The sequence below is a fragment of the Lucilia cuprina genome, chromosome 4 (genome assembly GCF_022045245.1).
Source record: "Lucilia cuprina isolate Lc7/37 chromosome 4, ASM2204524v1, whole genome shotgun sequence".
NCBI classification, from domain to species: Eukaryota; Metazoa; Arthropoda; class Insecta; order Diptera; family Calliphoridae; genus Lucilia; species Lucilia cuprina.
The window spans coordinates 33,610,969-33,628,169 of NC_060952.1; the positions used below are offsets into that span (position 1 = coordinate 33,610,969).

The window sequence follows — 17,201 nt, forward strand, 5'->3', positions numbered from 1 at the left end:
GGGCTTGCACAATAATATGTAGTTGTATATGACGTAAAAGAGAAAAGTATTTATAAAACTTTGGTCTCAAAGAAAAATCACCTAAATCCTTTATAATGTTTAGAATAGAATTGTTACATTTATAAAATCGTTATAAAAAAACATTAAAACAAGTATGACTGTATTGTTGAACATGGCCTATTCCAGTCAGTATGAAAATTCATTTTCTGAAGGGGAGCTTGTAAGGGGGATAGGGTCAAATGAATCCCGATCATTACGAAATTCGGTAGTATTATTTAAAGTTTTATAAAACTAAGTTTCGGCGACAGACAGACAAACGGGCAGAAAGTGGTATACTTTAAAGGCGGTGTAGGATCAATATTTTTGGGAGTTACACACATTAGTACAAACGCATAATACCCTACACACTAGCTTTGATCTCGATTTGGCCAGTTGTCCTGGCTTCATATACGTGTTTTACAGTTCCATGTATATTATATTGAATCCATTTTACTTGAAAGTAGTGATTTTCATTTAAACCATCATAACTTTAATTCAAATTGATCCCAGATTTTAATGACTGTTGCTGCTAGCAAAGGTTTTCAAAGATTCTGTTTCATGAAGTAATGCATTCTATTCATGGTCTCTTTTGTTTTCTTCTTTAGATCATTTTTGTAAAATTTTCTTCTATAGGAAATTTTTGTAAAATTTTCTCTTTATAGGAATATTTTGTGAAATTTTCTTTCTATAGAAACATTTTATGAAATTTTCTTTCTACAGAAATTTTTTGTGAAATTTTCTTTCTATAGATAATTTTTCTGAAATTTTCTTTCTATAGAAAATTGTTGCAGAACTTTCTTTCTATAGAAAATTTTGATGAAAGTTTTTTTCTGCAAAAAATTTTCTTTTTATAGAAAATTATCGTAAAACTTTCTGTAAAAAAAGATTCTGCCTCTTTTGTTTTCTTCGTTAGATCATTTTTTGTACAATTTTTTTCTCTAGGAAATTTTTGTAAAATATTCTTTATATAGAAAATTTTTTTGAAATTTTCTTTCTATAGAAACATTTTAAGAAATTTTCTTTTTATAGAAAATTTTTCTTAAATTATTTTCTATAGAATTTTTTTTTTTGAAATTTTCTTTTTTTACAAAATTTTTTTGTGAAATTTTCTTTTTATAGAAAATTTTTGCGAAATTTTTTTTCTATAGAAAATTGTTGTAAAACTTTCTTTCTATAGAAAATTTTGGTGAATTTTTTTTCTATAGAAAATTGTTGTAAAACTTTCTTTCTATAGAAAATTTTGGTGAATGAATGCAAAAAATTTTCTTTTTATAGAAAATTATCGTAAAACTTTCTTTCTGTAGAATATTATCGCTAAATTTCCTTTTTTATCGTTAAATTATATTTTAATAGACAATTTTCGCGGACTTTTCTTTCTGTAGAAAGTCATTCTTAAATTTTCTACCTATAGAAAACTTTTATAAAATATTCATTCTATGAAAAATTATTGTTAAATTTTCGATCTATAAAAATATTCATTGAGTTTTTTTTTTCATAGACAATTTTTGTTAAATTTTCTTTCTACAGAGAATTTTTGTAATATTCTCCTTTTATGTAAAATGTTCTTTAAATATTCTTTCCATAGAAATTTATTGTCAAATTTTCTTTTAATAGAAAATTATAATTATCGTTAAATTTTCCTTCTATAATAAAATTATTGTTAAATTTTATTTCTATTAAAGTGTTCGTCAAGTTTTCTTTATATAGAAAATTTTGGTTAAATGTTCGTTCTATTAAAATTTTTTCGTTAACTTTCTTTCTAAAAGAAATTTCTTTAATTTTTTAATAGAAAATGTTCGTGAAATTTTCTTTTTATAGAACATTTTTGCGAAATTAATTCTTTTGATAGATATTTTTCTAAATATTTTGTTTTGGCTAAATGTTTCCCTTATAAAGTTTTTTCATTTCAAAGGACTTTTACAATATTTTGTATATATTTTATCTACATTTTTATCTACACATACATACTAAATATTTGCAAGTCCTTATCGTTAATTGTTGCCCTACCCATTATTTGTAAGTTTGTTGCTTCTGTTTAGAATGTTTCGATTTGATTTTTGTAATTTAATTTTTCTTCATTAATTTGTTGACATTTGCAATTAGTAACATGATTTTTATCTTTCATTTTTTCCTGTTTATAGATTTACTTGTTGAAAAGGCTTCATTGTCGTTGTTTTTTCTTGTGTGTTTCAAGTTCAAGATTAATTAAACAACGAGTGTTATTTATCTGAGGTTTTTTCTTGTTGCTATCCTACCATTGAGATTTTTAAGAAATTTTCTTTTTTATTTATTTAAATGCCACCTACATGTGTGTGCGCCATCACATCTCATATTTATTTACCTTTGTAGTAGTAAATTTGTTTTCTTGGCAAAAGTACAATTTTAAAAGAATTATTTCTTTTCATAAAAGCAAAAGCTTAAGAATTTTATGAATGAATAAAATGTTTCGTTTATTTTAAAAAATTGCTGGTTTACAGCAAGTGATGTATATAGACTGAGTTTATTATAAAAATTTATTTATATATTATTCTCTATCTCTGTAGGTATTAAAGACCTCCTGTTGTTCGTTTTATAGTCACTACCCCATTGTTAAAATATTTATTTAATTATACAAATTTAAGTTTTGAGATAAGCTAAATGTCAATAATGATATAGTGATTTTCATTAACTTTTGCATGCAAAAAGAATTCTAATTAATCATAAATTTTGTAGAATTTATCAGAATTCAGAGAAAATTACGAAGAGAATTTTAGATAAAAAACTTTTTAATTAGAAATTAAAATAATAGTTTTAGAAAATTTTGTATAAATTTAGATCCAGCCTGTAGCTGTGAGATATAATTAAGCCTAGACTCAGATATCTCACCAAGGTTAGATATGAAGTAATTTCCAAGGAAGAACTTTATATTTAAGGCCAGTGCAGGTCATTTACAGAGGAGATGGAAGATCGTTTCTTCCCTTTCCCTATCTTTGCAACTGCGACAGGGAGCCCAAACGGATAGTGCAGGGCATTCACAAAGGAGATGGAAGACCATTTTTTCTTTTTTTCTGTCTTAGCAACTGCGACAGTGGTCAGTGAGCCAAAAGCCGACTTGTATGTCTGCCCATTACCCAGAGTCCTGTTATTACTACTATTAGCCACGATATATCACGCTTACATCGGTTTCAGTGAAAAACGTACGAGTCACTTGTGTTTTTCATTGAAAGAGGGTCACAGTATATGTCTATATATACCGATTCCACCTATTTTCAGCCTTTTGAAGAAATACTCTGAATATATTGTTCTTGATAAAACTTAACGGAGTTGCTACTAAAACGGCATTTGAAATGTCAAGGCAAAATCCCGGAATGGCATGCTCATCTACCTGTTCATTACCATAGTAATCTCTTTGCGCAGTGAGCCTAATAAGGAAAATGTCAGACAGGCGATGCAGCCTTTACAGATCATTCTTGCATTGTCTTACTAATACAGAAGTGGTAGTGTAAAACTTTAGTGAGAAAAGACATAAAAGTTGTTGGAAAGATGGTGGGATATACTTAAACCAACATCTTTTCAGAAGACATCAGAACCAACACCGCAGTTCATTTTAGAGGCATCTGTAAAGAGTCTAGTGGTATATTCTCTCGGTAGGTTACCTCTACACCAGATTTAAAAGACTCTATCAAAGTCTATGTGTGGGATAATATAGTCGGATGGTTGGTTCAAGATTGAAGGTAACAAGTTTAAAATCTTAGCGTTTACATATGTTCTAGATCTCCAATTTCCGAATGAGTTAAGTCTTGCTGAGCTGCAAGCAGATATGACGGTTTCAGTAGCAACACCATCTATAGGATGTGCAATATAGTATTTAGAGCTTTTAAAGGACTAGTTCTTAGAGCATCTATTATACCAATACATGCTGATCTCTGATCTCTGTATAGTAGATTTACAACAAACTTATTCTTAATTGAAGTTCACCATACAAGTGATCCGTTTTTGTTGTGAATAGTTCCAATTCTGTCTTGCTTGAATTTATTCCTAGACCACTGCCAGTGGTCCAGTTACAGAGTAGCACCAAAGCACCACACATAATATCGCTAATAACGGAACGGAATATCTAGGAACATTCCTGACACCAGTATTACAACACCATCCGCATAAGCAACGGCCTTTATCCCTGTGTTGTCTAGTTTCATAGGAATCGATTAAACAATGATGAGCCGAAGTAATTTAGGGATTACGCCGCCCTGTAGTTTTGCGGGGATATTTGGCGATTTAGTTATTGTTGAGAATTAAGAACCCTAGTCTTTGCACTAACAATGGTTATGTTGAGTACTATTACATATATTTTTCTAGCTGCAGAGATTTGTATTATTTTGCCTCGAAACTAAAGTGTTGGTGTTGGTGATGTTATTATTGTTTGTGTTTACCCTTGAGTTAGAAGAATCATTTTCTTGAACTTGTACATACCCAGCAGTTCGAAGAAGAATCAAAGACAGTGGTATCCATTTACGCCAAACCACCAGGTTGGCACCCTTTGGCCACGAATGTACATTTTCTAAGCGAGGGTCAAGACACTCATCTCTTTGTAAACGAGAGAGTGGATACTAGGACAACAAACTTAAGCTTTTAGCGATCTCTTCGTAATTTTGTAGGACCCGCATATGTAAAAAAAAGCTAATCCCCTGGACAGTCGATGTCTATATAGTACGGGTCTGTCCAACCAAACAACCGGGTGCATGCAAGCTCTTTAAGGTGTTTTTCTCTTCGTGTTTATTTAAATTTATTTCACCAAATATCCTTCTGTCTGCTCCTTTTGGCCTTGTTTCTATGTTCGCCTAAGTGAGTATAAGAGTATGTACATTTTTCGGTCTTTACCTGTTTGCGTATTCAACTGTGTGTATCTTTAACGGTCTTTTACTATTTTTCATTGTATAAATATTTTCAAGGGTTTGTATGTGTGTGTATTTGAGTTTCTTTAAGTGGCTGCGTGTATATATGTTTTAAAGGTTTTGTTTTTGTTAATATTTTATGCTCTTGACATTTTCTCATTGTTTCTGTCTTTTTGTGTCTGTAGGCCAGGTTTCTTATACTTATTTTTGTTTTACAACTTTTATTTCATTTCTTTCTTCTCCCACCGTTGGCGTTAAACTGATAAAAAGGGTTACAAATTGATTTTTTTTTCTTTTTCGCCTTAAATTTAATATTTGTAAAAAGGTATAAATTTAATTGTTTAGTGGTTGGATTTAGAGTAAATTCAATTTAAGTCGTTTAGAAAGTAAAATGAAAATAATTTATTGTCTTTAGGCTAAATAAGGGTTGACTTGCAGGATTAAAAAAGGAAATTACATAGTTAATACTATAAAATGATTTTATTTTAATTTTTAGGTTATTAGAAAGGAATCTTTCTCAATAAAAATATTATTTTGTTAAAGAGGATATTTTCGATTTAAATCTTTCTTTATATTAAGATAATTGATAAAAATTCTTAAAAAAGGAAATTTATAAAAAAAATTATTTTTATAGAAAATTTTCGAGAGATTTACAATTAATGGAAAAATCTTTTTTCGTTTCTTAAGCTTGTCTTTTATCTTAGAGTTTTCTTTTAAAATTTTTCTTATATTTAAAAATTAAATTTTTTGCTTATTGATTGATATGGGATTGATTTAACTTTCCTTTTTACATTAAATTTACACTTTTTCCTTTATTAACTTTAAAATTTAAAAGCACTTGCTTAAAAAAATTAAGCACATTTTCGATATACTTACCACACTATGACAAATTTGTTACTTATTAATATAATTTGGAAAATAATTTTCTTTTCTTATTTTTGAAACACTTTTCAAAAACATTTTAAATTCTACACACTTAATGTCATTAGGTCGAGCGAGTACCCTTGTTCGAAGGAAATAAAAAGAAACAAAATTTGTTTATTTGTTTGAAATGTACAAATATGATCTGACACTTTAGATTTCTTTTGATTTTTTTGTTTTTTGTTTTTTACTTTACACATCCTGTAAAGAAACACGTTTGATCATGGTCGTATAAGTGTATATGTTAAGGATAAAAGTGAGAATGTATAGGATTTGAGTTGTGTCTGTTACATTATTCACAATTTATTTTTACAAATGAGACCAATTAGAGGACGAAAAGTGTGTGTAGCACACACACACACTTTGTTACAAACGATTGATGGAACTTACAAAGAAATGAGAGCAACAAATGTTTTTATGTTAATGTAGTTTTTATTTCTAGCAAATGAACATGTTGCCCTTTTCTTCTTGAAATACTGTCATTTACACCACTCTAACCATTTGGGGCTTTGAACATTTTCCTTAGAAATCAATATTGGGAAAAACTAAGGACAAATCATTTATTTTACAAGTGACTTTGAGTGTTAAACACGTTTTTACACACTTACAAGAAATAATAAAAATAAAATAAATATTTTTGTTTTTATAAAGACAAAGTTTTTTTTTTTTTTTTGAAAAGAAATGTTAAATAAATTTACATGTAAAATTTTTAATGAACGTTACAAAAAAGCCAAGTGTTACCAACAAACCAAATGTTGTGTATAACTGAAAGATGTGGAGGGGTTGTGAGAATTTGAATTGATTTTTTTTTTTAATTTTAATTTAAATACGAAAACATTATAGAGTTAAAGAAAATAAAATTACAATCTATAGGACAAAGAAATTTTAATAAGAAACTGTTACTACTTATTAGAAAAAAATTGTACTACTACTTTTTACTTTAATACAAAGAAAATATTTATAAATGTACTATGTGTGTGTATTAAAGTGTTAAGCCAAACATGGAAATGGTTTTGTTTTAATAACAGAAATCAAGTGCACAGTGATAGAGTATAGTTGAGAAAAAAGTGTGTAGTTAAGTTTATCAAAGAAGTCAGTTTGTTTTTATAATTCTTACCTAAAAACAACATAAACATTTAATTTACTTTAGCTTTTCATTAATTATTTCTCCAACATATTGATTGCTTTTACCTTACCTTCATATAGAAATAGGGTGAAGTTCTGGCCTTATTTTCGTATAGAAATAGGGTCAGTTACTGGCCTTATTTCCGTATAGAAACAGGGCCAGTTACTAGCCTTATTTCCGTATAGAAATAGGGCCAGTTACTGGCCTTATTTTCGTATAGAAATAGGGTCAGTTTCTGGCCTTATTTCCGTATAGAAACAGGGCCAGTTACTAGCCTTATTTCCGTATAGAAATAGGGCCAGTTACTGGCCTTATTTCCGTATATAAATAGGGCCAGTTACTGACCTTATTTCCGTATAGAAATAGGGCCAGTTACTGGCCTTATTTCCATATAGAAATAGGACCAGTTACTGTCCTTATTTCCGTATAGAAATAGGGCCAGTTACTGGCCTTATTTCCGTATAGAAATAGGGCTAGTTACTGGCATTATTTCCGTATAGAAATAGGGCCAGTTACTAGCCTTATTTCCGTATGGAAATAGGGCCAGTTACTGTTCATATAAGGTCTGTTACTGTCCTTATTTCCGTATAGAAATATGGTCAGTTACTGGCCTTATTTTCGTATAGAAATATGGTCAGTTACTGGCCTTATTTTCGTATAGAAATATGGTCAGTTACTGGCCTTATTTTCGTATAGAAATATGGTCAGTTACTGGCCTTATTTTCGTATAGAAATATGGTCAGTTACTGGCCTTATTTTCGTATAGAAATATGGTCAGTTACTGGCCTTATTTCCAGTATAGAAGTAGGGTCAGTAACTTATAATCTTTTTATATCAGCTTTTATTGAAAACATATCTCAAGCATTATACTATTTAATGTGATAACAAATTCAACACATCTCTTCCCCTCAACTATACCTCCCCTATCACTGTACAACATTCATTCGTTTTACTTTAAAATTACATAATCATCATAAGAGTAATTAATGTACTTACCTTTTGTAGTCTTGAAACCTTGATTAATGGCACGTGTTGTTCGTACAGCTGCCCGATAGATGCGCCAATAGAAGAACAACATAACAAACATCGGTATATAAAATGATCCAAGGGCAGAGTATAAAACATAACCACGATCATTTGTTAACTCACATTTCCATGGGCAGGGTGGTGGTGGCGTTGCATAAGAGGACATTGATGATGATGCTGCACTATAAGTTGTAGTAGTTGGTGGTGTTTCAGCACCATTTTTCATCACGCGACCAGAATCTGCTGTATCGTAATACATAGCTGAAGTTGGATCATTATTATAACGGATACTACTACTTTCTGAACTGTCACTTGTTGTTAAAGTGTATTCATCATAGTCATCTAAATCAGTAGCAGAGGCATCGTCAGCACCAGCAATATTATTACTGTTTTCTGCGTCAGCATCCTCATTTGAATAGTGATAGTTGTAGTTGTAGTTGCTCTTGTTGTTGTCATCATCTGTATCAACAATAGCATCAACCCGTTTATTTACATTTTTATCACCCGTATTATGATTTTGTAAATGCGCATAGTAGGGATCATATGGATTAAATGAATTATACAATGATGACGATGATGACTTGGCTAAAGCTCCTCTTTTATGCCTTAAAGTCTTGGCTACCGATACAGGTGCTGCAGCTGCAAATGAGGGTATTGTGTAGGGAGCATTTGCGGTGGGTTTTAAAAATTTTCTTTGTCTCTTTCCTTTGTGTTTTAATGATGGCGATGATGCTGTTGTGGATGTTACTACTCCTAATAACGCTGATGATGACGATGTTGTTGTAGTTGTTGTTGATGATGACTCTGATGATATTGTTGCAGCACTAGTGGCATAATAAAGAGTATAATTTCCCCTTGTATAAGTTGGTTGTATCATGGGCTGTAAGTAAGTGGTAGTTGAAAGCATACGTTAATATATTTATATGAAAAACAATTTTGCATATAAAAATATTTATAATTTCAAAGTTCAGTGATTTAGAAGAGTAAATAAAAGTGGTTGTATGTTTATTTAAAATAATGCTAGTTTTTTTTTTTAACTTCATAAATATTTAATGCAATTTTTTTGTTTATTTAATGTATATTTTTAAATGCTTTATGTATGTTTTAGTTAACGTAGAGTAAAATATATTAATTTAAAAATATTTAAAAATAAACTACATTGAACATTTACTTCAAAAGTACTCTTTTACAGGTTATTATCGCGCTTAATTTCACGTCTATAAATTCTATATTATAGGAAATTCAAAAAAGTACCTTTTGAAGAACCGAAAAAATTCGCTTTTATGGGTTCTCACCTAATTCCGACACTACATATTTAATTTTACGTTTATAGATTCATTATTATAAAAATTTCAAAAAATTCCCTTTAAAAAAGAAATTACCAAAAATCCCCTTGTATAGGCTCTCACATGATCAGGACTCTACATACCTATTACCATGTTTCTAGATTCATTATTATTGGAAATTCAAAAAAGTACCTTTTGAAAAACCGAAATAGTTCCCTTTTATGGATTTTCACCTACTTCCGACTCCATATTTCTAGGTTCAATATTATATAAAATTTAGAAAGTACCTTTTGTAGATAGAAAAAGAGTTCAAAGTCATATACGAAGGGTACGATTGTTAGGAGACTAATGAAATAATGGACCGATTTCAACCATTTTTCAATACGTTCCGTTCTTGGATCAAAAGAAGAACATGTGCCAAATTTCATTAAATTATATAGAAAACTGCGACCTGTAGCGTGCACACAAGGTTTACATGGACACACACACAACGAGACAGACAGACGGACAGATGGACAAAATTAAGTCAACTCAGAAAGTAATTCTGATCCGATTGATATAGCCGATTAAACCAATATTTTTTGTGTTACAGCACAATCGCCTTCCTTCCAACTTTAGTGGTGCAGGGTATAAAAAAGAACAACTACTGACCTTATTTTTGCTCTGAATAAAAGGCAGTTACTGTGCTAAAAAAGGAGCCAATTACTGACCTGGTCTATAAAAGGAGCATGTTGCTGACCTTATTTTCAGTTAAAAAAGGGCCAGTTACTGTGCTTAATTACATCTAGATAAAGGTCCCAATACTGTGCTTCATTTCATTTATAAAAAAGGCATTTATAGACACACTTTCATCTAGAAAAGAGGCAAGTTACTGTGCTTATTTTCGTCTAGAAGAAGGATCATTTACTGGGCTTTTTTCATCCAGAAAAAATAGTAGTTACTAGGCTTTTGTTCATTTAGAAAAGGCGAGAGTTTGTGGTCTCATTTTCAATTAGTAAAAGACCAAATTACTTGAATAATTTCGTCCAGGAAAAGTGCTCTTTAATGATCTCATTTTTGTCGAGAAAAAATGCCAGTTATTGGCCCTTTTTTCTGTCTAGAAAAAAAAGCCACTCAATGTCCTTATTTTCATTTAGAAATGGAAATCATTTACTTGTCTTATTTACGTCTACAAAAGGGACTAGTGACGGACTCTTGTTAGTAGATGAGAATTTGGCCAGTAACTTATTTCGTCCAGGAAAAGTGTTATTTAATGGCCTTATTTTTGTCTGGAAAAATAACCAGTTATTGGAAATATTTCTGTCTAAAAAAAAATGCAAGTCATTGTCCTTATTTTCATTTAGAAAAAAGGTCTGTTATTTGTCTGATTTACGTCTACAAAAATGACAAGTAATGGACACTATTAGTAGACGAATATAAGGCAGTAACAGATCCTTCTTCCTGTTTAGAAAAAGAACCAGTTGCTGGCTTTATTTCCATTTCAAAAAAAAAAAAAAAAAAAAACAAACGGGCCTATTTTCATCTAGAAAAAGGATCTACTGCAGTGGTATTGTATGCTTGTAAACTGAGTTTATTATTTATGTGTATGTTCTTTTTTTCAAGATATTTATAGTTTATAATCTAATATTAAACTATTTATTTTTATTTGTCTTTTAATGTATTTAGTTTATTGTGAATATAAAATATTTAAGTTAAAGTAATTTTATTTCTTGATTGCATTTTTTTTTTTGTAATATATGTGAACATTTAGTTTTCATTTCCTGTTGTTTTATTTAATAGACGTTATAAATTTTGTTGTTTTTATAACCTACACCACTATAATGGGGAGGGTATTATACGTTTGTGCTGATGTTTGTAACACCCAAAAATATTGGTTCTAGACCCACCTTAAAGTATACCAATCGGCTCAGAATCTCTTTCAGAGTCGATTTAGCTATGTCCGTCTGTCCGTCCGTCTGTTTGTCCATGTAAACCTTGTGCGCACGCTACAAGTCGCAATTTTCAAGATAATTCGATGAAATTGGCACATACTCCTTTCTTGGTTCAGGGACGAACTCTATTGAAAATGGTTGAAATCGGTCTTTTATAGAACGATAAATGACACTATTAATTTTATAGTGATCGGGCCTCATTTGACCCTATCCCCCATACAAACACCCCTTCAGAAAATGTCTTGAAGGTCAAAATTCACTTACAATTTCTAATAAAACAATTCAAATCTACATAAATAACTTTTAGGTAGACGTGAATTCCTCTACCAAAATTTATAAGGATAGGCCAATATTTACACTTACTCCCCTATGAGCCCTCTTGTAGAAAATCTCTTTTCTTTGTCAGTAATACGTAAAAATATTACACAATACAGTTAAAGACAAATTAAATGCTTTATTTTTTTAAAATTATCCACCTTTTTAACGTACTGACTGGTGTAGGATATATTATAGTCGGCAATGTCCGACTATACATTCATACTTGTTTTTCTTTAGTTTATACCCCCCACCAACAAGCTGGAATGGGTAAATTTATTTTATCCGTTCGTTTGTAACGCAACGAAATATTGTTTGTAACGCAACGAAATATTGATATTGATTTTTAGTCTGTCTGTCTGTCTGTCTGTCTGTCAGTTAAAAATTTATTAATTAACTAAATTTTAAATTCACTTTAAATAAATAACGCATTTAATAGTCGTCATTGCCGTACATAACTCCAAAAGTTTTAAACAACTTTTCTTTCTAACCCGAACAGCAAGAAAACTAATAAATTTATTACCTTCAAACCTACTTAAAAACTCATAAAACTTGACCAATTTATGTCAAGCATATATTTTGTTTTGTGTCCTTGTTTGTGTCTTTTGGTCACTATCTTGTATTGTTAAAAATAAAAAAAAAAAACATGAAAAAATGTCTGTTAAAATTTCAGAATGTAGAAAAAGTAAAGTTTATGTAGTTTAAGAATGTTTTTTTGGTAACTTTTAGAGAGTGAGATGCGAGGGTTGTTTAATCATTGTGCGGATTTTTAAATGTAAATTATATAGAAGTGGTTAATTTTCTTTGAGATCTGATTTGTAAAAGTTTAATGTTTCCCATAAGAAACAAACAGCCCTCATAGGCATATACAAAAAAGTATGGCATGGTTAAATGGCCTTGTTTATTCCACCATTTTTTTCCTGTTTTTTTTTTGTCTTCTTTATTTTTGGCAATTTTACGCTCCATATGTTAACCTACTTGTTTATTTATATTTTTTGTTTACAACAATATGTGTATGTAAATTTTTTGTAATTTGCAAAATCTATTAAATAAATACAACAGCACCCATTGAGGACATGAGTAGAGATATAAAAAACAAAAATGTCAAAAATAAAAAAGAATGAAACAAATGTTGACAGTTTTATAACAATTGTACAACAATAAGAATAAAATACTACATTTAATTATTTCTCTTTTTTTGGTAAATTTTTATCATTCATAATGACTTTGATAATTACAACCAGAAACAAAGCTGACTCTTTAAACATAACAACAAGGACTCTTTATGAAATATAACAAAAATATATCTTTTTAAAAGGATTTTGTTTTGAGGTTTCTGGACAGGGTGCATAAATTATAAAAACTTTACTTTTACTGTGTTATGATAATCACAATAGTAGTGTTTTGACAGAGTTTTCTTTACTCACCTTTTGATCTTTCCAACCGACTAGTGGTGGAAAGCAGATAACAAATGATAAAACCCAAATACCGGCTATTAAGGATTTTGCTTTTTTGGTAGACATAATGCTTGGATAAGTTACGGGTCGTGTTACAGCAACATAACGATCCAAAGAAATGGCACATAAATTTAATATTGAAGCGGTACACATCCAGACATCAACAGCTAACCAAATGCGGCACCAAACATCACCGAATATCCAAACCTAAAAAAAACACAAAATATTTGTATTAATAATAAAATTTATTCCACTAGACGTATGATTATTATTAATTGCTTTGGATTAGAAATAATATTAATCATACGTATGCTTATACAATATGTAACGAAATATATGTCTAAATTGTCATAAAAATGTTTCAAATAAAATAATTTGAAACAAAAACAAATCAATAATTAAAAATACGACATACTACGTTACAACAATATAACACCAATTGTGAATTGAACAATAGTTTCATATATTTCTCTTTTAAGTACTTTTATTTAAATTTTACTCACCTTAAAAACTTCCCATGTTGCAGAGAATGGCAAAACAGCTAAACCGACCAGTAAATCAGCAACAGCTAAATTAACAATAAAAAAATTGGTAACACTTCGCAATTTATTTGAACAAAAAACAGCGGCAATAACTAATAGATTTCCTCCTATGACTAAGACATTGATAAATTCGAGTATCGCTAGTGAGATCAAATTTGAGGGTTCCGTCCATTTTACCGACTTGATTAAATTATCACACTCCGTTTCATTCATGGCGGTAACTCAATAATGGGTATTGAAATGTATTCACTACCTGTAAATGAAAAATTTAAAAGAAATGTTATGAAATTAATTACAGACATATTGGAATATTAAAGAAAACAAAAACAGTTTGGGTAAAATTTCCAAAATATAATTTTTGAAATTTTTTTAAATTTTATTTAGATTTTTTTTAAATTTTATAATTTTTATTAAAAAACGATTTTTTTCTTTTTTTATAAATAATTTCCATTCCTGCTTCCTTCTGAAGGGTATAAGATCCATTATTGACCTATCTTTATCAAATTTGGTGGAAAGATTTTGGTTTTTCCAAAACTTGTTTATGTTGAATAATAAAGTTTTTTCTGAAAGAGACCTTATATGGGGCGTAGAATTATGGGCTGATCCTCAGAAAAGTTAGTAGACAGATTTAAGGTTTCTAGTTTTATATTGAAAACAACAAATAAATTCGAAAAAATGTTATTGTTTTAAATAATGAGAATGAAATGTTCGTTCGCATTTAGAGAAACAGGCAGTTAAACTCATACAAACTTACTTATGCCAAATTTTATCGCTGCACTCTTATTTCTGAGCGAGTAGTAAGTGTTAAAGAAAATTTCTTAGGGGGCCTTATATGGGGGTAGTGTCAATTATGGGTCGATTCTCACAAAAGTTAGTAATGATATTTTTGCTTGTTTATATAGAATTCCATCGCTGTACTTGGATATCTGATCTGATAGTGAGCATTAAAAAAATTTTTTGAAGGGGATCTTATATACGTAAATAATCGATCCTCACTTAAATTAGTTAGGAACTTTATGTCCACAAAAGACTTACTTATATAGAATTTCATCGTTATATTGGTATTTTAAACAAGTTATGCGTATTCTCTAGGAGCCACATGAATGGGAGCTATTCGTAAACATGGACAGATTTGGCTTATTTTCTATACCAAATAAACCTTGTCAATAAATAATATTTAGGCAAAATTTCAACTTATTGTTCCTATTCTTATTTAAACAGACGGATGGACGGTCAGAAGGAAGGACGTGGTTAGATGGTCTCAGAATCTAATATGGAACCCGAATATATATACTTTTGTGTGTTTATGATTAATATTTTAATGTGTAACAAACAGAATGACAAAATGTAACATACACCCCCTTCTTTTTTGATGGTGGGTGTATAAAAGTACCATAATGTTTCCTTTTATTAAAGTGAGTACCAAAAAGTTTATTCTTATAAATTTACATCCCATTTGGTCCTATATATGTAATTCAAGGTTTTAAAATTCCAAAAAAATATCAATAACATTCATTTTAAACTTTGAACTTTTTAATTTCATCGGTATGTTGCTTGTTGAATTTCGCGTTTTTTATGTTTAATATTATAAAAGATTCAAAGGTGCAATAAAAAAGTGGCCAATACCTCCAATATGGCCGGGACTGAAAATTTGGTTACAGTCTACTGCTTGGCTTAGTCCTTGGATAGATTGACAGAGGTCAGACCAGATCACCGCATAATCTGGTACTACGGGTGGCTAGTTGCCCGCAGGACTATGTCTGGCTGGTTAGTTGGTTGAGGCTCCTACGGGATCCACGTAGAAGCTGTGGTTTAAACTCAAATCCGCAAGGAGAGTAAGTGGCGGTTAAAAGACTGATGCATGATAATAGTCAATATTTCGGGATAAGTTTGGTGCTGTTGCCGAAAACAACAGATACTCCACAGAGGAGTGGCTGTGGGACTAAGCGTTGGAAATGAGTTGGTATTAATTGTATATGGTACGAGATGAATGTGAGGTTCGGCGGGCCTTATCCCACTCATCTACCTTTAATAATTGTGTCGTATGTTTTTCTCTTATTAATGTGTCGTATGAATGAGATGTGTATTGGGTTGAATGATGATGGATGAAAGGTATCATATACATATGATACCATTGAATTTTCCTTCCTTATCCAGATATCTTCAGAGTATATTCTGTTCATATCAGAATTACAATCCCTATGAGTAAGAACAATGTCTTCTGCTTATTGATGTATCGTACTTCGGTCCACCGGTTACGTCTCTAGGTGCTGTCGCCGAATCAACAGAGGCCAACCAATGGTCAGAGATTAGATCGCTCAAGTACTTCAGCAAAGTACATCTGCATAGATCGGTCATAGCCAATATAAAAAAATTGCCACCTGAGTTCTTCATTGAAGAACAAAGGGGCGAAGGTAGACTGTTCACAAGTCTACCCAGTGGATGAAAAAGACCACCGTGAGATAAGGCCGTCATGGCATGTGTTCATTCATTCATTCCATCGAAAAAGAAAACTCATAAAGTATCTTCTGAAAAATGAAAAAGTCTAAAATGTTTCATTTATAGATTCTCACTTAATCCGGGCTTTTGAGGAACGAAATGTAATGAAAAACTATCAAAAATTTCCATTTTATAAGTTATTCTTTAATCCGGGCCCTACATGCTTAATTTCATGTTTCTATCCTAATTGTTATATAAAACACAAAATGTACATTTGAAGAACGAAAAAGTACCGAAAATTTTCTTTTCGTTTACTCCGTGCCCCAAATGGTTAATTTCATGTTTCTATGTTCAATGTAATAGAAAACTCAAAAAGTAACTTTTCAAGAACGAAAACGTACCCTTTTATAAGTTTTTTAGGCTAAACTTAATTTTTCTAACCAATAACTACAAACAGTTTTGTATGTAACGTTCTTGCAATTATATGGTTTTGAAATGGTTTACTCCCGCAATCACAATTTTTTTCTACTCATTATTACTTCAATTAAACTGCGGATGTACTTATAATTTTACTTAAAAATTTTACAACAATTAATACACTTTTCATATAAACACCCGCATGCTAATTCTTTTTAAAACATTTACACCAATTTTCTCATTATAAACCACCGTGGCGTATGCTAAATATTTTGTTTGATAAATTAATACCACAATACTCATACGCCTGCAAACCAGTCAGAAGATTGTATAACATTATACATATGTATACCAGTATGTATTTATATAAATAACATGTAATTAAAATTATTCTTAAAAATGTCACTTTTAATACCAATAAAATCCCTAACAAATGAAATCAAAAACGTCCTTTTAAATTTTATTACAAAAGTATTTAAATTCAACATTTTATATTACATTTTAGGAAGGCATAATAAAAACAAAAAAATAAAACAAAAGAAAAATCAATAAATATGCCATTACATTGACTATTAAAAGAAACTTGATCGATAAATGCACATACATTTTTATTATTAATCTAATTTTAATAACATTTTAGTATTTTATGGTTTTTATTTATATTTTGAAGTTTGAAAACTGAAATCAGTAAAAAGCATGTGGCTACTTGCATTTATTTTATTTGGCCACAAACTTACTGGCAAATGTGGTTAGAACATGTTGTACTTTGGTTTTTATTGTTAGAGCTGTAATTTGTTTTTCTTTCTTTTTTGTAAAGTAAAGATTTTTGTT

The 17,201-nt window shown here is 30.1% G+C and overlaps 1 protein-coding gene across 2 annotated transcripts in view; it reads right to left on the reverse strand.

Annotated features, from left to right (window-relative positions):
- The window catches only part of LOC111680619 (octopamine receptor Oamb), a 65,695-nt gene that overhangs the window by 21,119 nt on the left and 27,375 nt on the right, over positions 1-17,201 (reverse strand). For both annotated transcript variants that reach the window (XM_046948619.1, XM_023442288.2), the window contains exons 2-4: positions 13,476-13,767; positions 12,943-13,179; positions 7,954-8,863 (exon numbers count right to left, since the gene is read on the reverse strand). In XM_046948619.1, coding sequence (XP_046804575.1) covers positions 7,954-8,863; positions 12,943-13,179; positions 13,476-13,727 — 1,399 coding nt within the window. In that variant the 5' untranslated portion in view covers positions 13,728-13,767. The remainder of the gene's footprint in view (positions 1-7,953; positions 8,864-12,942; positions 13,180-13,475; positions 13,768-17,201) is intronic.